Here is a 22,797-nt window from a genome sequence, read left to right as displayed (position 1 = left end):
CAGATGCCTCCAAAGTATTACCAGCTCAGCATGATGTTAAGGCTTATGAATTGCTAGATCATTCAGGTAGTTTACTTCAAATTCCCATTACAAATTGAGCAGACCCATGATTATGGTATCTCATTAGAAACTTATTTTTCAGGTAACACTTAGGGTGAGACAAACTATCTGTTGACTCCCTTTGACAATATATGGATATTTCTCCTGTCTACCTATTCGGTGGAATCCAGCTTTTTTCAAAGTGTGAGTTCCTACTCTCCACCTAGGGTATAACTCTTCTTCTACCACACATAGATATTCAAATCTAAGACCAATTGCTACAGAGATCAGAAATCTCCACCTCCATCCACACCCCAGGGCAGTCAATGGCATTCTCTGACCTTCTGCCATTCTCTGTTTCACTATCCTCTCCATATCTATCCCTAGGGATTTTTCCCTTACATTCTTGACAACATGCAACTATGCATTTAAATATATTGCTTAAGCATGGTTACATTTTCTCCAGCAATTCTAGGTGTTTTGTAACAAAAGGTTTTCAGATTAACTACTGCACACATATTATTAGGATTGGAAATCCTTTAGTACTTTCCAGCCTCAGTTTCCTCATCTGACATGAGAATAAGATAAAAATATGTAAAGTATCTGACATATAGATGATCAATGAAAGTTACTGTTTTTGTTATTATGCCATAATTCTTTAACCTATTGCTGATTACATTTATTTACTACTTCTATTATAGATAACACTTTAACATGTATACATGAGCGTAAATCTTTGTTAATTTATAATTACCGCCTGAGGTTAAATGTCAAGAAAAAAATCATTCCAAGGTCTAAGGATATTTTCACATTTTAAAGACTCATAAATACAGAGAGTGTCAAAAAAAATTATACACATTTTAAGAAAGGAAAACTGTATTAAAATGGTTATACTCAATACATACCAAAAACAAAAGATGAATACAAGTCATGTTTGACTTCTGCAATTACAAGAGGTGCTCAAAGTGGTTACAATCCACACTCTTCTGATTACGGCAAACTACTGCTTGAGCAACGTTGACCAAAGTGGCCACTTGTATACATTTTTTTGGCATCCTAGTATTTTCAAGTTGCCCTCCAAAAGGATTTACCAAGCTGAATTCCCACCAGTGGTATATTGCAGTGCTCATTTTATTATTTTTCATCACAAATTACAGACTAATATAATTTTCAAAATGTTTTCCAAATTGATAAGTAAAAATGGTACGGTTTTAAGATGACTAATTGCTTTATTGCTGCCATAAGGACTAAGCATGAAAAACATTAATAGCCTCTCTCGGGTCCTCGCTTCCAAGATGACCAAGAAAAGAAGGAACAATGGTTGTGCCAAAAAGGGCCGCGGCCGTGTGCAGCCTATTCGTTGCACCAACTGTACCCGATGCGTGCCCAAGGACAAGGCCATTAAGAAGTTCATCATTAGAAACACAGTAGAGGCCGCAGCCATTAGGGACATTTCCAAAGCGAGTGTCTTCGATGCCTATATGCTTCCCAAGCTGTATGTGAAACTACATTACTGTGTGAGCTGTGCCATTCACTGCAAGGTAGTCAGCAATCGTTCCCATGAAGCCCGGAAGGACCAAACACCCCCACCTCGATTTAGATCTGTGGGTGCTGCCCCACGACCTCCACCAAAGCCCATGTAAGGAGCTAAGTCCTTAAGGACTGAAGAAATATTCTCAGGGGAAAAATAAAATGGAAATTATACTTAAAAATAAAAACATTAATAAGTGGTATAGATTATAGAATTCCCAACAGAGGAAGACAATCTCTGTGACCCAATAATATACCTCATTGTATAGGCAGGCAACACATGACATTTGGAGGCCAGGTTTAAAGGATGTGAAAAGAGCTTCTGTGGTTACAGATGGGAGATAAAGTTTAGAAAGCAAGAAAAAGGGGATACAATTTCCTGGCACAGATGCCTATATTCCCCTTTCCCACTCCCATCAGACATGCCTAATTGATCACAGAACTCCTTCCCACTAAGCATGGAAGCAACCTTGGTACGCTTCACAATACAGCACTCCAAACAGCAATTGATTACAGTTAGCCCATAAAATAAAGCCTCTTTACCCTCCTGGATTTAATACATTATAATTTTCAGGTCAGAACATCAGGAAGAGATGTATAGCATTTAATGTTGCTTTGTATTTGAGCCAATACAATATGCAGCTGGATACAAATGCTATTCTTTGACAGGATGTATTTACCCAGCACAGAGCCAGCCTCATTATCATTGCTGAAAAATTCTCCTTCCTCAAAGCAGGACAAAAGGAAAGAGATAATACCTGGAATTCAGGGGAATTTCTAAACAATGGTACCTGAGTTACCCAGCTAGAGCCTGGTCTCCCAGTGGGAAGAAGAATGCTATCAGGCCATCCCCAAACACCACCTGACCTTTAACAAAGGCTATTTCCTTTGTGAAACCAAAAAGGGAAGATGGAGTGAACATATGCTTCTGTCGTCTTCCTCTTTGGCCTGTGCAGGGTCAGGTCACAGTCACCAGAACTCATCAACCTCAAATGCTCTCAGAAAGAAAAGGAGGGTGTTCCCAAATAATTGCCAGACAGCAAAGACTCTACATGCATGAAGACCTTATTTTTTCACCTCAGTCTCAGCTCTCTGCGGAGAGAAGCTGCCCAGAAATGGAGGTGTCAATTCAGGAGACATGGAAGGGGGTTTCTTTTTGGTCTGGGCCTCAGTTTTCTTGACCAAGATGTGGATTTGTAAGCTAGTTAATCACTATACAGGGAACCACCTGGATCTACTCATTAACAAGCCACTCTGACATCATTCAAGTCTCCCTCGGCCTCATATTTATACTTTTGGCATCTCACCCTAGTGTGCTACTACAAGGGTGGTCTGCTGATGTAGTATTAAGACAGTAAATAAAACGACTTATATATCATAAATTCAACTACCTCCAAGGGAACTCTTCCAATATAACAAAATCTGTTTATAATTCTCCTCCATCCATCCTAAGCATTTATATGATTAGCCCAGCCTATACTTTCTGGCTCTTGAGCCAATCAGATCACTTTTCATCATAACCTGTTTCTCCCCACCCCCCAACAATGGTAATATTCCTTTTCATTCTGAGTAAGTTCCTTTATTCTAGCATATATATCTCTAAACATGCACGCTACACTCTCGTGACATTTTGCCTCTCTACTTTATCCAAGCCCTGCTTCTGCTTATGTCCCGCCGCCAGCCAAGATGGGCCATCACTATCTCTACTGGGATGTGAAGGGGTTTTAGATGGTGAAGACAAACAAAGAGAGGGCAAAGAGACCCTCAAGGTGAGAAGGAATCTGCCCACAGGATGCATTATTTTGAAGACAATCAAAACTTTGCACCACAAAGATGGACACCTGGTAATATAACTGCTCTCCTTACTAAAGAATCACAGTCTCCTCCTTACTAAAGAATCACAGTCTCCTCCTCCTCTTGAGTTTAATTTTAAAAGGCCCTTTCCCTTTCTATTCTTAGCATGCATTGCCTTCCATATGCTAGTCTCTGGGAAAAGGGGGGGAAAAAAAAACACAGCCAGGCACACACATGCTTTTCCCTAAGATGAAAAGTCTCCACCCCTCCTTCCCTAGCTGGTAAAGTCCTCCTCACCCTTCTTCTCTGCTCACGTTTTCCGTGCAAACGTGGACTGCCCCGGGGAGACTTAGGCATTCCTCCATAAGGTCCTTTCTGCACTCTACTAGGGCAAGTCTCTCCATGTGCCCATGCCTGCCACATGTGTGTCTTCCCACCACTCTGTGACTTCACTGAGGGCAGGGACCCATGCTTCTGATCTTTCTTCCTCCAGCATTTGGTCCGCTGTTAGACACTTGGGTGGTATGTGATAAATTTTGCTGGATGATTGTATAGACGAATCCTCCTGATGATAGCCTACCTGGATATCAGTGAAGCAGATCAGAATCTGGAGGCTGGAAAGAACCACAAGCCACATATCGTTCAAACCCTTCTTTTCAAAGATGAGGCCTCCAGAGAAGTGACTTCATCGAGGCCACACAGTGAATACGTGGCATGGCCTACCTGTGTCTAGCCTCACAGCCCAGTCCTCCTTCCAGTGAACAACACTTTGTCATTCATTGACAGAAGAAAGACATCCTGAGCACATCCAGCGTGCCATGCCATGCAGACACCATGGTGAAAGGGACAAAGATGGTTTCTTCCACGTGAAACTTATAGTCTAGGGGGAATACAGCTAGTATTCAGATAAGGAGGCAGGCCAGGATCGAGGGAGGCAACTGAGATGACTCGTGCGAGTCAGGGTCAAATCCTGACTTTATTTAAAATGTAGATATTTGGTTCATCAATGATTTGGGGCCCTTATTTTGATTCTCTTTTTCTAAATGTTGCATTCAATTATTTATCTTGATTCCTACGGTTTGGGCATCTCCTTACATTTTGTTCCTAAGGCAAATACTTCACTCACTCACTCTCATCCTGGCCCTGTAAGGAACCGAGAATTTTAAAAAGGAAGAAAGCAAATGACCTAGGTGCTGTGACGTACATCTCCAGAGAACTAGTATGCTTTTCTACGGTTGTCAGTCTACTTCTGCATAGGTATGCACTTGTTAATTTATCATCTAAACTGCTGAGACTACACACATTTCCCAGCTTATAAAGTCATCCCTTCACATGTGCCAATTTATTAGATAATGTTTGTGGTCAACTACTTATGCAAAATCATTTAATTTTAAGTAAATTCTCATAACTGCTGGCAGCTTCGACAATCAATATCCACTTTGAGCTTTGTGGCACAAGGAGGCCACCGTGGGATTTATTTAAGGCACTTTTACCAAATAAAATAGAACTTTTGTTCCTATATTCCTATCAGCGTTATTCTTTTGAAGTTGTCCAATGCTGTATGATTACCGATGATGATGACAACATTGAAATAAACAGAATACAAGTAAGAATATGAAACTAAGCAAAAAATGCCAAGTTACCACCATGAAGAGGCAGTTACCAAAGGCCACGGAAACAAAGAATCTGCAGATCGTATAATGTCTTAAATTCCACCAATATGCAACGCTCTTGCCACATGGAATCTGCTGACAGGCGCCCCCTGAGTCAAAGGTGACTCTTTGATCCCGTGGTTACAGCTAAGGACACAGGGCCAGAATTACAGGTCCTATGCTGGCATCATCACTAACCTGCAGAATTACTTTGGCCAAGTAATTCAACCTCTCCATGTGTCAATCACACAGCTATGCAGCTGCTACGTTGCTACCTTTCCAGGAACTCACTGGAAGGAGGATTTACAAGAAAAAGGAAAAAACAAAAAAAGACTTTCTTAAAACAAACTAGAAAGTGTGAGGTTGTAGTATCCAGAGAGGACTCATCTAGACCCATCTTGCAGGGTGGATATAAGGAATGATCCATGGAGGATATACCATTGCATAAGCTTTCAGCACAACAGAGACTATGAAGGCAATTTAAAGCAATCGACTCACATCTTCATTCAAGTAAATAAAAAGAATGCAAGTAATAAAATAAAACTTGTTTGTGTTCGTGGTGTTAATAGTTGATCTCATTTCAGGTTTTAAACCTCATGGGATAACGGCATTAACTCTTCTGTCAAAGCAATGCGTCTGCTCGCTTACTGGCTGTAAACCCTTAGACAAATGACTTAAGCATCTGTGTCACTTTCATCTCATAGCAGCGCCAATTCTTCATGGGGATTTTCTGAGGATTCAAGGAGCTCGTGCTCATGTGAAGCACTTGGTACAGTGCCAGGTACACAGGAAGCACGAGGTAAGGGTGAAAGAGTGAGGAGGAGACACGAAGAGGAAAACGATGGTTTATGTCTCATGTTAGAATGCCTCGCAGCACCTAAAACGATGCCTGGAACAAAATAAGGATGAATAGATGACTGAATGAATAATGAGTACTTACAGGCTCCAAGTACTACACTGAAGAAAAGTTTAAAAGAGCAAGAAAGAGATAAGGGAGGGATAAAGACAGACCGCAAGAAAAATATACGCCCCTCCGTTGGGGATCAGGCCACATGTTACCGCCCATAAGTCCATACAAATTTTAACCTCCTTCCACTTCTACTTACACAACAAAGGAGCGATCAGGTTCATTGCCCCGTGCTCTGCCCATTGAGAAGATTATTCTGTCACTGTCCTTCAGTCTGTCTCTAGACTGTAACGCAGCTGTCGTCATTTTCAGCCTGCCCTCAACATATCATGTCAACCCACCCATAAACCGAGTTTGTATTTTTCCCTCCTCTATCACTTAGTCAAAAAGGGTGCCTCATGCAGCCAGAGGTATAAGCGGGAGGAGGGGCCCAAGTGCAACAGTGGCGGGTGACACAGATTCTGGGGCTACCTGCTTCTGAACCTTCCTGTACCCTCTAGCCCTACTTGTGCTCCATCCCAGATACACCCTTCCCACCTTATGGTGCATTGCTGGGCACTCTCAATCTTATCGCTTGGTGAGTATGACAGCTAATGATGGGCAGACAAAGGATATCCTGGTGCTCGATCTCTACCAAGGTCTAGTAATGTGGCATGCGTTGTTTTTCAAAAGGTGTGTAAAGGTAGATAATTCTTGTGCCAAAACCCCAAGGAGCCTGTGTTGTGCTTCTCCCACTGAGGCTTCACAGAGCTCTACATGGCATCTTGTCCCACCACTGATACCTCGAATACCCAACGTCTTCCATGTGGTACAATCCAAATAGCAGGGGGCTTGCACTCTACCCTGGTCCTACTGGAGAGCCCTTTCCTGCTCTGCGTCCCACTCAAAGCAGCCAACCTTTTGCATCATTTGGTAATGGGCTGGAGCAATATTCCCAGCTTCAGAATAGGAAGCTTCCAAAATCCAAAGAGGCCTATTAGACATTCGGTTTTCTTTTTAGTAGTGGAAAGTGCAAACTACAATAATTTGTCTTTTACTTTGGAGATGATGGCCTGGGTTGCCCTTACCAAGGAACCTATAAATATTTAACTGATGTGCAGGTCCCTGAATCTTTATAGGGTTTATCACCCATTCAGTGGAGACGATGTATCTTACCAAAGCCGCTAGCATGCTAGTCAGTTCTTGCTTCTTGGGCTTGATTAGCATAAGAAAAACAATGCAGTAAATTAATGTGATGTTCTGCCTGACGTCCAGATGGTTCAAATCCTTTCAGAAGGCAGGACAGTTTTAACATAGCTCTCAGGCGAAACTGTTAACTATATTTTGCTGACCACTGTATATGAATATACACTGTTTCTGATTCGCTTCTCAAATTGGAATAGGAAAAGAACATATTTGCCACATCAATGACCACATTCTGAGGTCGTGTTAACCCACTCTAGGAGAAAAACCACATCTGGAACAGCAGCCACAATCAGGGCTTCTAAGTGGTTGATTTCGTGAAAATCTTCTTTTAAACTTCCAGGGCATATCGGGTCTCTCCAAGAGTTAGACTGGTGAACTAACGAGATTTTATGAGGGCCCCCACTCTAGCATCATTTAGAAGCATAAAAATGTCACTAATGTCCTCCATCCCCCCTACTATCCTAGAATGCAATATTGCCTTTGATTCACTCGGGTTTTGGTTGGGGGTGGGAGTGGGGATGCAGTTTTGGGGCTTCCACTGGCCTTTTCCACAGTAATAGCCCTTATCCCATAGGCTAAGGAAGCAATAGAGGCATTGTGACAATTACGAAGTATGTTAATCCAAGTTGTGCCTTCCAAGGGAGAAGAACTAACTGGCAGGTGGGTTTGTTGGCCAAATGGACACACGGTAAAGTCGACCCTGTCCAGGACTTTATTTATTACCAGAATCCTATGTACTTCTACTCGAACAGCCCCCTGCTATCAATATGGGTACCTGGTCTCCAGATAACCAATGTCAAGTTGAGCCCTGTGTACTATCAGAAGGGGTGAGAAGATATTAGGGCACAGGGTCAACCACGTATTCCCTGGGAATAATGAAGGAGATACAAAAAGGCCAGCAGATGAAAAAGTACCACCTGCTTTGCAGGACACACAGACAACATGTGTATCCCAGTATAGGGGACCTCCAAAAAACCCACTGTTGGCTCCCCAAAACAGAACCAGCTGTGATTATTCACTAAGCCCAAGTGAACGTCAGCTTCAAACATCTTTCAAGGGCAGAAGAAGAAAAAATCAATGCCAGTCTCCTGAATACTTTCTTGCCCTTTACTACCCTCTCCCCTCCTCCTCCTGAATGCCTAGCTAAGGATCAAAAGGATAAGTGAAAGGATAGCTAAGGATCAAGTAGGAAGTGAGAGGATAAGTGGAGAAATAGACCAGGCGCCCATCTTCACCTTTCCTCCTGGAAGTGCCAGCCCAGGCCAGAGATAGGATGGGGAACAAAAGTTAAGTTTGTGGTCCAAGGCCTTCCTATTCCATGGGACAAAACATATTCATTGCTGAACTGAGACCTCTTAGGGAACTAAAAGGTCAAGTGAATTTTTTATAATCTAAGAGCATGAAGATAAACTACAGGGCCTGCCGGATCGCACCCCAGGGCCCTGGGAAGATCTACTGAGACTGTGTGTGTGTTTGTGCACATACGCTGTGTACCCTGGAGCAAAAAAGGGTGAGGGGTAGGACAGTGGGAAGAATAAAGTTGCTGTACAATTGTGCTCTATGAGTTATGTCGATCTCATGTATCAATTACATTTTTTTCTTAAATTAATTTTAGAGCAAATATATATTACAGCCGCCATCTTGAGCTCACTACCACTGTCCCTTTTGTATCCTCTGAGAGAAAAGACCTTCAGTTCCTGGAAGGGTTTATTGATTTCCTCCTCTATGATATGGAGGAAATTTTCAGCTATGTGTCAGACCACTGTTGTCTGTTTGTTTGTTTCTTGCAGGTGCTTTTGAAAAAACAAATTCTATTGAATGTGTACTTTATACATCTTGGAGCTCTGGATTTATGATCCATCAAACACTGTGCAACTTGTTTTGAAACATTTCTCATAGCTTTTCCGTGGGCTTTCCAGTGCTGGGAGGGAAAACAGCATGAAGTTGTGGAGTTTTCAATTCCCTCTTCTAATGTGTAGGTAACAGAGGCAGGAGGACTTTGATGGAACATGATGACTCTTTTATGCCATAATGTAATTGTTAAGTCTTTACAGAAATCCTCACACTAGGGGCTTTTTCCTCCCTAAGAGTAGGAGAGCAAATACTTAAAGTCATTAAATAAGTTTCCTCTTTGTGCAGCAAGAGTTGAAAGAGCTTCAGGGAGGGCAGGAGGGGAAGAGAAGTGGAGGATGATCAGACCTCTCTGAGATCGCTAGATATTATTACCTCCATTGTACCCAGGAGTCAATTGATAGACAGGTAAACCAACTTCATGCCTTTTTTATCCAAATGCACAATGCAATGCGTGGCACACAGTAAATGCTCAGTACCTATTTGTTATATATGAATGGCGCCTGCAGCTGTAGAACTGGTACCAGGATACCAGCCGGAGTACCAGAGTGCAGTGTAGGTCATGCTAAGCAGAGAAGCAAAAGGTTAAAATAACGATTCTACATCATCACATCACATCTCCCTAAACATCACACTATGATTTTCCCCTAACACTCACCATTTTATGAAATTATCTTGTTTATTCTTAATAAATATACTCATTATGTTATACATACATATAGTGTGTATCTATACATATTCACCCAGCTCAAAGGTTAGCACCTCCAGTAAGTAACACCCCCCTGCCCACACACACACTTCCTCCCCCTTATATAGTGTTTAACCAGGAGGAACAGTCTACCTTACTAACCAATCTTGTCTCCTAGACTTAGGTCAGGTCCTCTAAAAACAAAGAGATTCAGGTGCACCTCATTTATCCAGGGCATGTGGGTGGGGGGTGGGGGAGGGAGATGTGAGGGAGGCAAGTTGCCAAGCAGGAATGTGGCATCCAGGAAAGTATCACAGTGGGTTGAGTGGGTGGAGGAGTATGTGTGAGGGGTGGGACGCAGGGTGCTCTGAAGCATAAATCATACCACAGAGGGTTTTACCCCTGAGGCCATATCAGCCAGTCCCTGGCTGCTCCTGGCAGGAGTGCAGGATGGGGAATGTAACCTCATGGGATGGACACAGCCAAAAGCAAGGCTCCAGAGAAGGTTCTATCAGCCACAACACTTACTACAGCTAGTGGGGGGGAGGTAAAAAAGATCTGGGTGGAGCCAAAACAGCCTATGACCATCCTCTCTGTACCATGACATCAATAGGATCCTAAAGTCATTGAGAGCAGGCACTGGTCTTGTTGATTGTTTTCACCTTCCTATATGCCTTAACTTAGCAGAGGGCCTGGAGAGCTAAGATACACTCTTCCTCCTCTTTCCAGGATGTTTAGGAGGAATCTTTGAGGTAGAAGTGGAGAGCTGTTTACTAGAGCACACAGCCTCTCACAATTTTAGCTGCCTCGAGAAAATTCACGAAATGAAGTCCCTCAGTGTGCAGCACCAAGTCCTGTCTGTGGCCCCTGGGCTGACGTCTATCATCACCCATCATTATAAGAAACAGAGAGCAAGCCAGCCTCCAGCAGTTTCCAATGGGAGATGTCCGCCCCTCTTGATGAGCAGCCAACACAATAGCAGCTATCTTCCCTGGCCAGCTGGGGCGAAATTTGTTCACAGCAGAATCCCAGACTTCGTGGAAAGCTTCTGTACTCAGAAGCTGCCTGCCTGGCTCCCTCCGACACTGCTCACGGGACTGTAAATGGGTAGGACCAGTGTGGGAAGCAACACTAAATATAGCCAGCATTGACTGAACACTTACTCTGTGCCAGAAACTATCCCAAGTGCTTTACACATTGATGCATTTCATCCTCACAGCTCCCCTGTGAACTAGGTGTTATTATTACAATCCTCGATTTCCTATGAAGAGTTCTTGAAATGGTCATACCCTTTAACCCAATTGTTCCTCCCTTAGGAAACAATACTTAGAACAAAAGACTTTTACCCACAAAAAAATTTATCAGTGTGGTATTTATCACGGCAAAAAATAAATAAATAAATAACAGCTAAATGTCCGATGAGAGGGAAACATTTACTCTACGATTGAATTTTATGTAGAGATTAAAATTGTGTTTATGTGGAATTGTAACAAAAATTTTACAATCTTTCAAGTTTAAATGACATAAAAAGGCATAAGATTTTCTGTTCATAATGACCGCAATGCACATTCAAAACCACAGAGGGCTTTCTGGCTCAAGATGGCAGACTGAATATCTGATATTATTTTCACTGTAAAAGAAGTTTTGGTGGTCTTTGACATCTCACACTATAAAAAACAAAAATAAAGTGGAAGAACACGTGTTAAATTGCAAAAACTCAATGTGAACTTAGAAAGTTATAAACAAACATCCGTTTAAGCCCTGTCACCAACATGGCCCAAGGTACAGTGCTTTTGCTCACCACCATTACTCCTGTGAACTGACAAAGCCTAGAGTTTGGTGCTTTCATTCACTGAAAGGAGGCAGAACTCTTCACACTCCTCCTTAAAGGGCAGTTTCTTATATCACGGGATAGGAAAAAAATCAGGATGGGCTGGATGACCATGTTACTACTAGAAAGCAGGCATGGTAAAAAAGCAAAGGAGTCGTCTTAAACGGTGTCCCACTGCCCAATCTGAGCTTAGAAAGGGAATAATAAGCACAGTTAATTGAGAAGTTGTGAGCCTCCGTAAGACCATGACTGCATAATGGCACACAAAGAGATTGTGAAGTGTGCAAAAAGAGAGTTGTAACACAAATCGGGAATAAATAGGGCATACTACTTTTGATTAATTTTAATAAGTAGCAGTGTAGTAATACATATTGAGTGTGTTCTTTTTCTTGCATTTTGGTTTAAAATGTATATATATACACATATATATACATATATGTATATATATTTATTTATTTATTTATTTATAGTGATATTGTGACTATAGTGAATTGTCATATATATATATATATATATATATATATATATATATATATATATATATATATAGTGATATTGTGATTTATAGTAAGAAATGTATATTTGGTCTTCCTTCACTGTTCCCGGGCACGGAGCTCCCAAAACCCTTGGAATTTTCTAAGTGATGAACAGCAATAAAGGTGTCTTTTGTTATGTTAATGAGGCATCCTTTGGGCTCCACCTAAGAATGGGGACGGATTGCCAGGGAACCAACCATGTGATTACAGGAGTAGAACTTTCAGACCCACCCCCTGAAGAGGAGAGGGCCTGGAGTGAGAATCAGTCACCGATGGCTAATGATTTAATCAATCATGACCATGTAATGAGGCCTCCACATAAACCCGAAAGAATGGGATTCCAAGTTGGTGGACATGTGGAGGTGCTGGGAGAGTGGCACATCCAGAAAGAGCATGGAAGCTCTGTGCCCTTTCTCCATACCTTGCCGTGTGCATCTCTTCCATGTGGCTGTTCCTGAGTTACATTCTTTTATAATAAACCAGTAATCTACTAGTAAAAGTTTCTCTGAGTTCTGGGAACTGCTCTAGTAACTTAATCAAATCCAAGGAAGCATTCATTGGAACATCTAGTCTATAGCTGGTAGACAGAAGTACAGGTAATAACCTGGGCTTGCGACTGGCATCTAAAGTGTGGAGGGTGGGGTAGTGGAGGGGGACAGTCTTGTGGCACTGAGCCCTTACCCTGTGGGATCTGACTAACTCCAGGTAGATAGTGTCAGAATTGAGTTGACTAGTAGGACACTCAGTTGGTGTCCAAGAATTGCTTGGTAGTTGGGGAACCACACCCCACCACACACACACCCCACATTGGAACTAGGTGCAGAATCCAAACTGGCTGCAGAATTGTGTACACACATGCACACACACACACACACACACACACGCTTTTTTTAAGTGTGTGAATTCAAAAAAAATGTAAGGAAAATGACCCCCAAAGAGATAGAGACTATTTCAGGAAGGGCAATAAGCGCCAACAATCATCCCTAATAACCAAGGGGAAAGATTCCTGCTCTTCATTAGCACCAATGATCACACACAATAACTAATTAAAAAGAAGGTCCAGCAAAGTGCTCCAAGATGATAAATTAGCTGTGTTCCAAAGAATAAAGGGCAACTAAGCAGACCTGACTCCTTATCTCCTGGAAAATTAAAGCTCAAGCTGACCCTATTAATTATAATGTGTTCCTGATAAGGCATACATAAATTTCCAATAATTTCAAACTACCAGGACAATATATTCTGATGACAGAACAATGGGATAGATCATGGTGACCAGGCAAAACTTAAAGAGTACACCAATTCTGGGAAAGACACCATATTTTTTTTTATGTTAAATCCATATGAAAGGCATAACTCATGACGTAACAAAGAAATCCTGGTTGTAAAGGGGAGTTAGCCTAATGATGAGTGACTTGGGTTTGATTTACCTTGGACTTCATAAGCAAGGTTCACCAAATGGATACCATCCCAGATTCTAAAACTTCTATTGATCCAAAATAGTATTTTTTTTTCCTTTTGAGGTTGGTAAATACAACCACAACCCTAGAAGATGTAAAATAATATCTAGCAAAACTACTGCAACTTTAAAAAGGTAACCTTTGGAAGAAATAAAAAGAACAGAGATAATGAAATGCCAAATTTAAATCCATAATATTCACACTTTAGATTGGATTTGTAATCACAGTATAATAACCAGTTTAGTAATCATTTTTAAATGTTTGCGTATATTATCTTCTACATCTTAGGTACTTACAACATTTAAGATTCTCTAATATATCAAACATGTAATTGTAATGAACTCCTAAAGTGTTGATTAAATGTTTGCAACCAATGTTTAAATATTTGGGGAAACTTGATTTATTAAATTGGTAAGGACTGATTTATCAATTGTGTAAACAGTGTACAAATTTTTAGAGGAGTATTTAGAGAAATTTTTCTTATTGAGCTAATAAGATTTTAGAATCGGGCTTTATATCTAATAGAAATTGTAGTGAATCTTTATCTCCATGCCCAGGAGTCCTTTGAGTACTAACAATGTATTGATAGTTATTACTTTAGCATCCTGAGACACCATTAAAACAGTAAGAACAACTTTTTAAGTTAAAACCTACATTATTGAGAGAAAGAGAAAGAATAATACAAGAATGATATGTTTACAAATTTCTTGAACACAGAGATGGATGAGTGCTGGGTGACGAGCACATAGGAGAAAGCTGACGTTCATAAAAAGCTCAGAGATGGCTAAAGCTGAGAGGAACTAGGTATAGCAGAGGATGAGAGGGGGGAATAGATCAAAAAGAGGGGGCTTTACAGCCAGCTCCCCACCTACCCAATGTTAAGAATTTAACTACCCGGCTCCTGCTCCAAAACCTCAAACAAGCATTGTAGAGAAATTCAAGAAAACATCTGAAGAGAAAGAGACTAGTTGACAAGAATATACAGGTCTTAAAAGAGGAAGTGAAAAGTATCAGAATACGCCACTCCAAAATATGCCACTTTGACATAAGGATTATTTTGAGCAGAAGGCAATTTAGAAACAGCAGATGTAGGGAAAGAGATCTACTTTCTCCCTTTCTGTCTAAAAGCAAAGCACAGATTTCCATTTGCAAATGTGTCCCCATCCCTTCTCCCATACCAGGAAGGCGAGACAAGTCATTACTGGAGATGGCATCAATTTGAAGCTCCATAAACAAACCTTACAGATATAACCTTTATCTTCCATTAGTTTCCCCCTTATACTTACCTTCCCACAATTTCCTGCCTCCAGAAGCCCCAAATCCCTTTCCCTTTGTCTTGGCACCTCTCCACAACTTATCACCCTTTGTTAAAATGGTATATAAACTCTCAGGTCTAACCACTTCTTTGGGGTTTTACTTCTTTTCTATGAAGCTCCATGTGCCATGTAATAAAATATTACCATCAAACAAAATTTGTACGCACTTTCTCTTGTACATCTGTCTTTTGTCAGTTTAATTTGCCAAGGCACGTTACACTGAACATAAGAGCGTAGAGGGAAAAAATTTCTCTCCCTTAGAGAATGAAGAAAAGGTCATGACATAGTAATTTGAAGGACCCGAAGACCAGGAGTGAGATTTTTAAGCCAAAAGAGAAGAGCTACCTCAGATAAGGAACATTCTCACCACCTCTGCAATTTCCCACAAACAGGTAACTTATTGCTCTACCTTAGGGGCTACTCATAAAGTTCCTCTTCCTTTTTTCACCATTCTCTTCAAGAATTATCAGTGAACGTTAACAAATTTAGAGTCAGACATATGAAGAAATGCTCCATCTCACTTACCATCAGAGAAATGCAAATAAAAACCACAATGAGATACCACCTCACCCAGTCAAAATGGCTATCATCAATAAATCAACAAACAACAAGTGCTGGTGCCGATGTGGAGAAAAGGGAACGCTTGTGCACTGTTGGTGGGATTGCAGATTGGTGCAGCCACTATGGAAAACAGTATGGAGGTATCTCAAAAATCTGAAAATGGAACTACCCTATGATCCAGTAATTCCACTCCTAGGTATCTATCTGGAGAAATCCAAAACTCCAATTCAAAAAGCTTTATGCACTCCTATGTTTATTGCAGCACTATACACAATAGCCAAGACATGGAAACAACCGAAATGCCCATCGGTAGATGACTGGATTAAGAAACTATGGTACATTTATACAATGGAGTATTATGCAGTCATAAAGAAGAAAGAAATCTTACCATTTGCAACAACATGGATGGACCTAGAGAACATTATGTTAAGTGAAATAAGTCAGACAGAGAAAGACAAGTACCATATGGTCTCACTTATATGTGGAATCTAAAGAAAAGAATAAGTGAATAAACTAATCAGAAACAGTTTTGGAGACAAAGAGGAAAAACTGAGGGTTGTTAGATGGGCGGGGGGTGGGGATAAGGGGGAAGACGAGGGGATTAGAAAACAGTCGGTAACCACAAGATGGCCACGGGGTTTTGAAAACTAATTTGGGGAACGTAATCAATAATGTTGTAAAGATTTTGTAGGGTATCCAATGGACACGTGTCCCATTTGGGAGACCGCCTCACGGAAGATGTAGATGCCTGATCAATGCACTGTACATCTGAAGCTGAACAATAATGAATGCCAGCTATAATTATATATATATAATTATATACATATATATGTATATAAGTATATACATATAAGTATGTATATAAGTATGTATATAAGTATGTATATACTTACAAGAAGCGGAGTACAGCATTAAGAATAGAGACAGTGGAAATATAATGGTTCGGTGCAATGTCAGAGGGATAGTGGATGGGGGGAGGGGGGTCCACACAGTGTGAGGGATATAAATGATAAATGTCTAAGTATTACTTTGTCTTGTGCACCTGAAACTAATAAAAAAAAACTAGAGTCAGAAGAGTTCTCAGACCTACACCTACCCTGAAACTGAGACGATAAAGTGACCTGGAAAAGCCACCCCACTGGACAGTAGCAGAGCTGGGTTTCCTGACTCCCAGTTCAGCACTCGTATAAGCATGGCAGTTAGGTGAGGGTTTCCCAATGAATCCAGCAGCAGCACAACTAAGATACCCCCACCCCACCCCAAAAAACAAATCCTCCCATATATAAAATTCTAAACACATGTATGAAATTTTAAGGAGCAATCTGATGTTGAATGTATAGCCCCTCCAACAGAGTACTACCAAATTCATTGAACCAAAGAAATGTTTTCTTCACTTGAAAAATAAAAAGCATAAGAGCTCTTAACATGGTGTTCATGGCCATAAAGCCAGTTGCCTGAATAAATGAGATTCACAGACTTTCATGTACTTGAGCAGAGATGAACACAATTTGTCATTTAGAAAAAACAAGTATACGCAAAAGAGAAAGGCTTGCAATGAATCAAAAACCTGAATAACAATGATTCTGAATCACAATCCACAGAGCATCAGCCTGGTGTGTCAGAAGGAACCTTGATTACTAAGGATCATTCAGTCTGAAGTACAGCTCTTCTGCCAGACCTCAGAGAAGTCCATTTTCTACTCTGGTCCTTGGTTTTTACCTCTGAAACCGGAGAGAATATTGGATAAACCGGATGATCCTAAGAGTTTCTTTCCACTTTTCATTAGTCCTCATTTTTTAAAATGTATCCTCTTATTCCTGTAAGCATGACTACAAACTTTTGTAAAAATGCACTTGTATCCAAAGTGTAGAACAGCTGGAACTGAGATATTTTGGCCAATAAAGCTAAAACTCTGAGCATTTTGGCCTTCCTCATGGAACAAGGAACTAGGTTGGGCTAGCCAGAAGCTGTGAAAATATAATCCAAAACAATATGAGACATTTGGAAGCTTATGAAAAATCTTATGGAGAATCAGTCCCAAAACAATATTTCTGGATACGTAGTCAAGTTTATGAAGGGAGAACTATGCCCCAAATTTTGAATAGGACCTGGTCTGGGAGTCACATTTTTTGCAAATTTTATTGAGTTTCTAGTGCCCAAACCCTGTGCCCAAAGTTATGAAGAACACCAAGAGGGTACAACACGGTCCCCACTCCTGGGTTCACAGCATAGCAGAGTTTAGTCACTAAGGTCATGGGTTTTGCATTTCTTCCTGACTTCACCTCCTACTAGTTTTATGGGTTCAGCCAAGTTACTTAATCTTTGTAAGCCTCCGTTTCCTCATCTTATAAAATGAGGGTGATAATCATAGAGGATAAGACATTAAAGCATTTAGCACAGTGTGTCAGGCACAGTGAAATCTCAGTAAATATGAGTTTATATGTTATAGATGTTAAAAAGAGTGGGCAAGGCAAAAAAAAAAAAAGTCCACAGGTAATATAAAGGTAACGTAATCAAAGGCAAGATGGAGTAAGTGGTATTTTAAAGATACAAGCACACTGTTAGGAGAGCAGAGAGGCAGGGGGAAAAGCCAACAGTTTATGGTAAGGATGCACAAAGCAATGTGCAACAGGTAAAGAAGGTAGGAAAGAATCAGGTTCTGACTTGTTTGTTTTCCTGGGACCCAAGTTGTCACACCTCAAGTTATTTCAACATTTGCAAAATAAAACCTTTCTAGCATTAGAAACTTTTCAAAGGTCATAATTGGCAAAGGAGTTTGGGTGATGTGATGACCATAGGACACTGAGGTAGATCCCGGTGCTTTCAGGGACAGGAGGCTCATTATGCTAAGTAATTAATTACTCAGATATGGTAGGTTGCAGTCAGAGAATAAGTTGGCCAAGGAAGCCTAAGAGCTAGGATGGAAAAATATCTTCCCCGACCTTACTCTAGCTGGTGCGTTTGTTTCTATATGTAACTCAGTTCAGCCAGAGTGATTTCAGATCTGTCCCCATCCAATTTTCCAAGTTAACAGGTAACTACTAAAATAGCTATGACTTTACGAAGGAGCTATTATGAATAGTCCCATCGTACGGATAAGGTAAGTAAAGCTCAGAGAGGGCAAACAAAAAACCTAAGGTCATATAATCAGTACCTGGCTAGAGGACCTTGTCTGATGATTAACCGTTCTGGTACCCAGAGGAGTGATAAGCACATAGTGGACACTGGATAGCTGTGTGCTGATTGAATGAGCTGAAAATCCTGAGAATTCGACCTCAGCACTGCTGGGCTCACCCACTACACTCACTGCCTTTCTTGTTAATGACGGGTAGTCAGTCACGTGTCTCAGCAGTTGCTTCCAAGCCTCTCTTAGGAATCTACAGACCCAAACATCAATACTCATTAATAATTTTTTAAAAAACAAACCTTTAGTGAGCACTAACCAGGTCCCAGGCACCATGCTGAGTACTCTGCCTATTAATTCCTTTAATCCGCATATCAACCCCTTGATTAGGTAGATTAGTATCATCATTTCCATGTTCAAGAAGTACATTGAGGCACAGAGGAATTACCAAAAGTGGCAGAGCCGGGATTTAAATCTGGGCAGTTTGACACCAGAGTCCACGCTGAGAACCACCTCAGCACACACACTTTCTCCACAATTTCATCGTGGGCATCAGTCAAGTTGCCTTTCAGTCCTTGACTGGAGAAATAACAAACAGTGTGTCTTCTCTCCTCTTAGAATAAATCTTGGTGGTGGGTCTCCAAGCAGTAACTTCTTAGGGGAAGCGTTGCTGACCCGTCATAAACCTACATTCCAATGGGAGGACGGGAGTGTAGCCAGGGGTGGTGATGAATGGGTGGGATATTGAATGTGAGCAGAGCAGTGCCTGAGTGACAGCAGCCGCCTTGTTAATCTTTTACCTGCCTTCTCTCCTAGTAAAGTACTCACCCTACTACATTTTAATGAAAAGGCTGATTTGGGCCATGATTTAGTGGGTTTCTTAACACACGTCTTTCAGAGATGTGCCTGCAAGACAGAGCCTGTCCTGATGTTGGAAGTTTAAAGGCAGAGTCAGGCTCATCCCCATCACACGATAGGCAGTTGCCTAGGAGATGGGATCTCAGTAGGTGGGAAAGGTTCTTCCCTGGGAAAAGGGGAGGGAAGAAGTCAATTCTTCCTGCTCTGTGAGGCCTGGAACGCCTCAAAGAGGGGGAAAATCACTTTTATACTGTAGTCCTGTGTACTGTATACTGTAGATGGGGCTTCCCTGCAGAAAGCCATGAGAGAGAAAATACACTGATGTCAATTCACATTAAAGAGGAAAGAGCTAATAACACAGCATTTCCTGAATGTGAGCAGTCCATGTGAAGCAGTCCTGACAGTCCATGTGAATAGGAGAGAGCACACGGGGGACAGGGGAAGGTGCCAGTCATTTCACAGATGAAGCCCCAAGCACCCTCTCTGCCTGACCTTCCAGATTCCACAGACTGTTTCTGTGTATTCCTGTGTATTCCTTCGGTGTTCCCCCTGGGGTACTCTTCCATCTTTACCAGGCAAACTCCTCCTGCTCCTCCTGGGGTGCTGTGTGAATGTCTTTCTTTGTGTATCTTCCATTACCCTTCCACGTGGTTCCTTCCTTTCCTGCTCCCATAGTACTTCATACATCTTTTTACTATCATTCTTCATATTAAATTTTAAAAAGGAGCCAAGGGGATATTTTGTCCATACTGATGCGACATAGTTATTATATTTTTATTTCCAAATTACCTATGAAAAAACGGCCTTACAGAAGTTAAGCCATTTGCCATCTCTTTCAATCTGGTTCTAAGCCTTCTTCCTCATCAGAATTTATCATCTACTGCTTTCCTGGTCATCTTCCCTGGTAGACCATGAGCTCACTCCTTAAAGCAAGAATTCTAATAAATTTATTGCTTCATTTCCCACCATGCCCAGATCAGTGCATGGCACAGATTATGTAAAAGTTTGCTGGAAGGAGGAGGGAGGAGAGGAAGGAGGAAAAGAGGAAGGAAGCAAGGAATAAAAGAGTAATTTGAAGAACAAGGAGATGGAAGGGGGACAAAGGGGATGTCTTAGGGATGCAATTCAATGTTTGCAAGCAAAGTTACCCCAGTGAACAGGTCCTGTAGATGTGTCACCAGCTCTGTGGAGACTGACATAGGCAGACATGGGCTTTAACGGCAAACACAGTTGCAGGATCACATTAACCTTAAACAGTGCCTGGTACAGATGATACGTCTATCTGCTATGAACACACCTCTTTGAAGGATATTATCTAGTAGGTGGGACAATCTTGCTCTTAGAGGAATGCTATTTTTTAACAGTCACTGAGCCAGACCCATTCAGTGCGCTTAGGTCAACAATTTCCAATCTCTATGCAATTCTGACAGCCTATTAGTACTTGGCCTCAGGATAGCAGACCCCCATCTTCAACAGCACTGTACGGCAAGTATCGTACCATTGCTTTTGCTGATTATCAGTGTAAGGTCAGCTCATTGCAAGATTTCAAAGGATGCTGAAATGTGTAACTTACGAAATGGAAATTCCTATTGCTCTCTGTGTGTCTGTCCCCCAGCTTCCATCCTACTCTTCTCTTAGAGATAACTACAGAGAATTACTGGCATTCACACTAACAAGTGTATATTCATTTCCATGGATGGGCTACTATACTATATACAGTCCTACAGCCAGTTTTTCTCACTTAACCAATTTGGGACACCTTCCCATGCCAATACAAAAACCGTTTTCATTCTTTTTAGTATCCATCATACTCCACTGTGGAAATGTGCCATTATCTATTTAACCAATCTCTTATTGATATATATTAGAGCTGGTTCCACTTTTTTCTGTTAAAAACATTTCTATAATAAAGATCTCTCTAGACCTGTAGATGGGGATTTAGGTGACATAGATGTAGATGTGGATAAGAATACATACATATTTCGACATATATACACACACACATACACACACATTTGAAGCTCGTGCAAATATTCAGTAGTATAGATTTCTGGTGTGGGATTACTGGGTCAATAGGCACACATATCTAATTTTAATAGATATGACACACTGCCCTTGAAAAAGTACTAATATACATATGTACTACACATGAAATGAACACTTTCAGGATTGTGATCCAAGCAAAAAAATCTTTTTTCTTAGGAGCTTTGGTTTTCCTTATTATATAATCAGAACACCTCTAAGATCCCAAATCTATGTGTAGAGGGTGGGAAGTGTTAGGAAACCAACTTGGAAATTGCTCCTTTGAGATCATAACTAGATCCCTGGTGCTCTGGAAAAATTCAGGTGAATCCCAAAGGTGCCTCCCATGGTCCCCCATGTTGGGAAGGGGTTGAAAATACTTCCACTTCCCCCACTTCCCAACCCCACACACAGCCTTGCTAACATGGGCTCATTGAACCCTGGGGCCTCCAACCTCAGATGCCCGCAGGGCCATAAGGTGAGGTCAGGAACAGAGCAGTCCAGGATACCCCAAGGAGAGGTGTTCATAAATTCCGAGCGCTAAGTTGCATAAGAGACTTTAGCATTCAGCTATCATCTTTTTATGTCAGTTGGCCAAGGAGATACTAATTTGCTAGAGAAAAAGAACATGGTAAAGGTTGCACATCATTTGGGGCCACCAGTGAACTCCAGAAGTCTGCTTTTAGCTTACTTGGCATGAGCCCAGACGACCTGGCGCCTCTGCTCCTTCCACGGAAGCCGGAAACTGTTGCACTTCTCGCGTCCCTTCTCCTCTCCAGCACCTCCATCATTTTCCCGAGCTCATTTTTCACTCTGATGCTGTGGATGAAGGAAAGGTTCGTTCGTGTAGGTAATAAATGAACCCCTGACTTTGGAAGAGGGGTAATTAGTGCACATTATCACTTGGGCTAATGAGATCAGAGCGGTGCTGTCTGTACCCAACATGCCTAATCAGGAATTTCAATTAAGAAGTCCCACTCTCTGTGATTAAGGAGATAGTCACTGAAACACTGCACTCCTAATTCCTTTGTATTTCCATTCACCGGCTCAGTATCAAATGTTTCATGACACTGAAAATATGCTTAGTTTAAAAGGAACAGATGCCCAAATCTTCCTGTTCTCACTTAGAGAGACAACCTGATTTCACTTTATCGGGAGTGTTATCAGTCAGGATTACACAAAGACAGAGAACGCAAGTAATTCTACCTGAATTTGGTGGATTTTATTTTTGTTAATGAGCTATATAAACAGAACTTTAATAAAAATCCCACCGCCATGTAGAAAAAGAAAGTTTTAGACTTGGGAGGTGGTGGAAAGGGATGTGTCTAAATTTTATTTTCATAAAAACTCCTTCTTTTATTTGGACAATCATTCTGGCAGGGCGAATAATGTACCCTTGAATAATCCAACAAAACTTTCATGAATTCTGACTCTATAGCTGACTCT

General features: G+C 41.2%; 1 protein-coding gene across 1 annotated transcript; it reads left to right on the top strand.

Annotated features, from left to right (window-relative positions):
* Window positions 1-1,334: 1,334 nt before the first annotated feature.
* On the top strand, window positions 1,335-1,682 carry LOC308491780 (small ribosomal subunit protein eS26-like; the record flags this gene model as incomplete). Its single annotated transcript, XM_081035808.1, has 1 exon — window positions 1,335-1,682. One exon carries the CDS (start codon window positions 1,335-1,337, stop codon window positions 1,680-1,682), a length of 348 nt encoding a protein of 115 aa, XP_080891934.1.
* Window positions 1,683-22,797: the final 21,115 nt, after the last annotated feature.

Source organism: Rhinolophus hipposideros (genome assembly GCF_964194185.1).
Source record: "Rhinolophus hipposideros genome assembly, chromosome: 23".
In the NCBI taxonomy this organism is placed as follows: domain Eukaryota; kingdom Metazoa; phylum Chordata; class Mammalia; order Chiroptera; family Rhinolophidae; genus Rhinolophus; species Rhinolophus hipposideros.
This window is presented reverse-complemented; position numbering and strand designations above follow the sequence as displayed.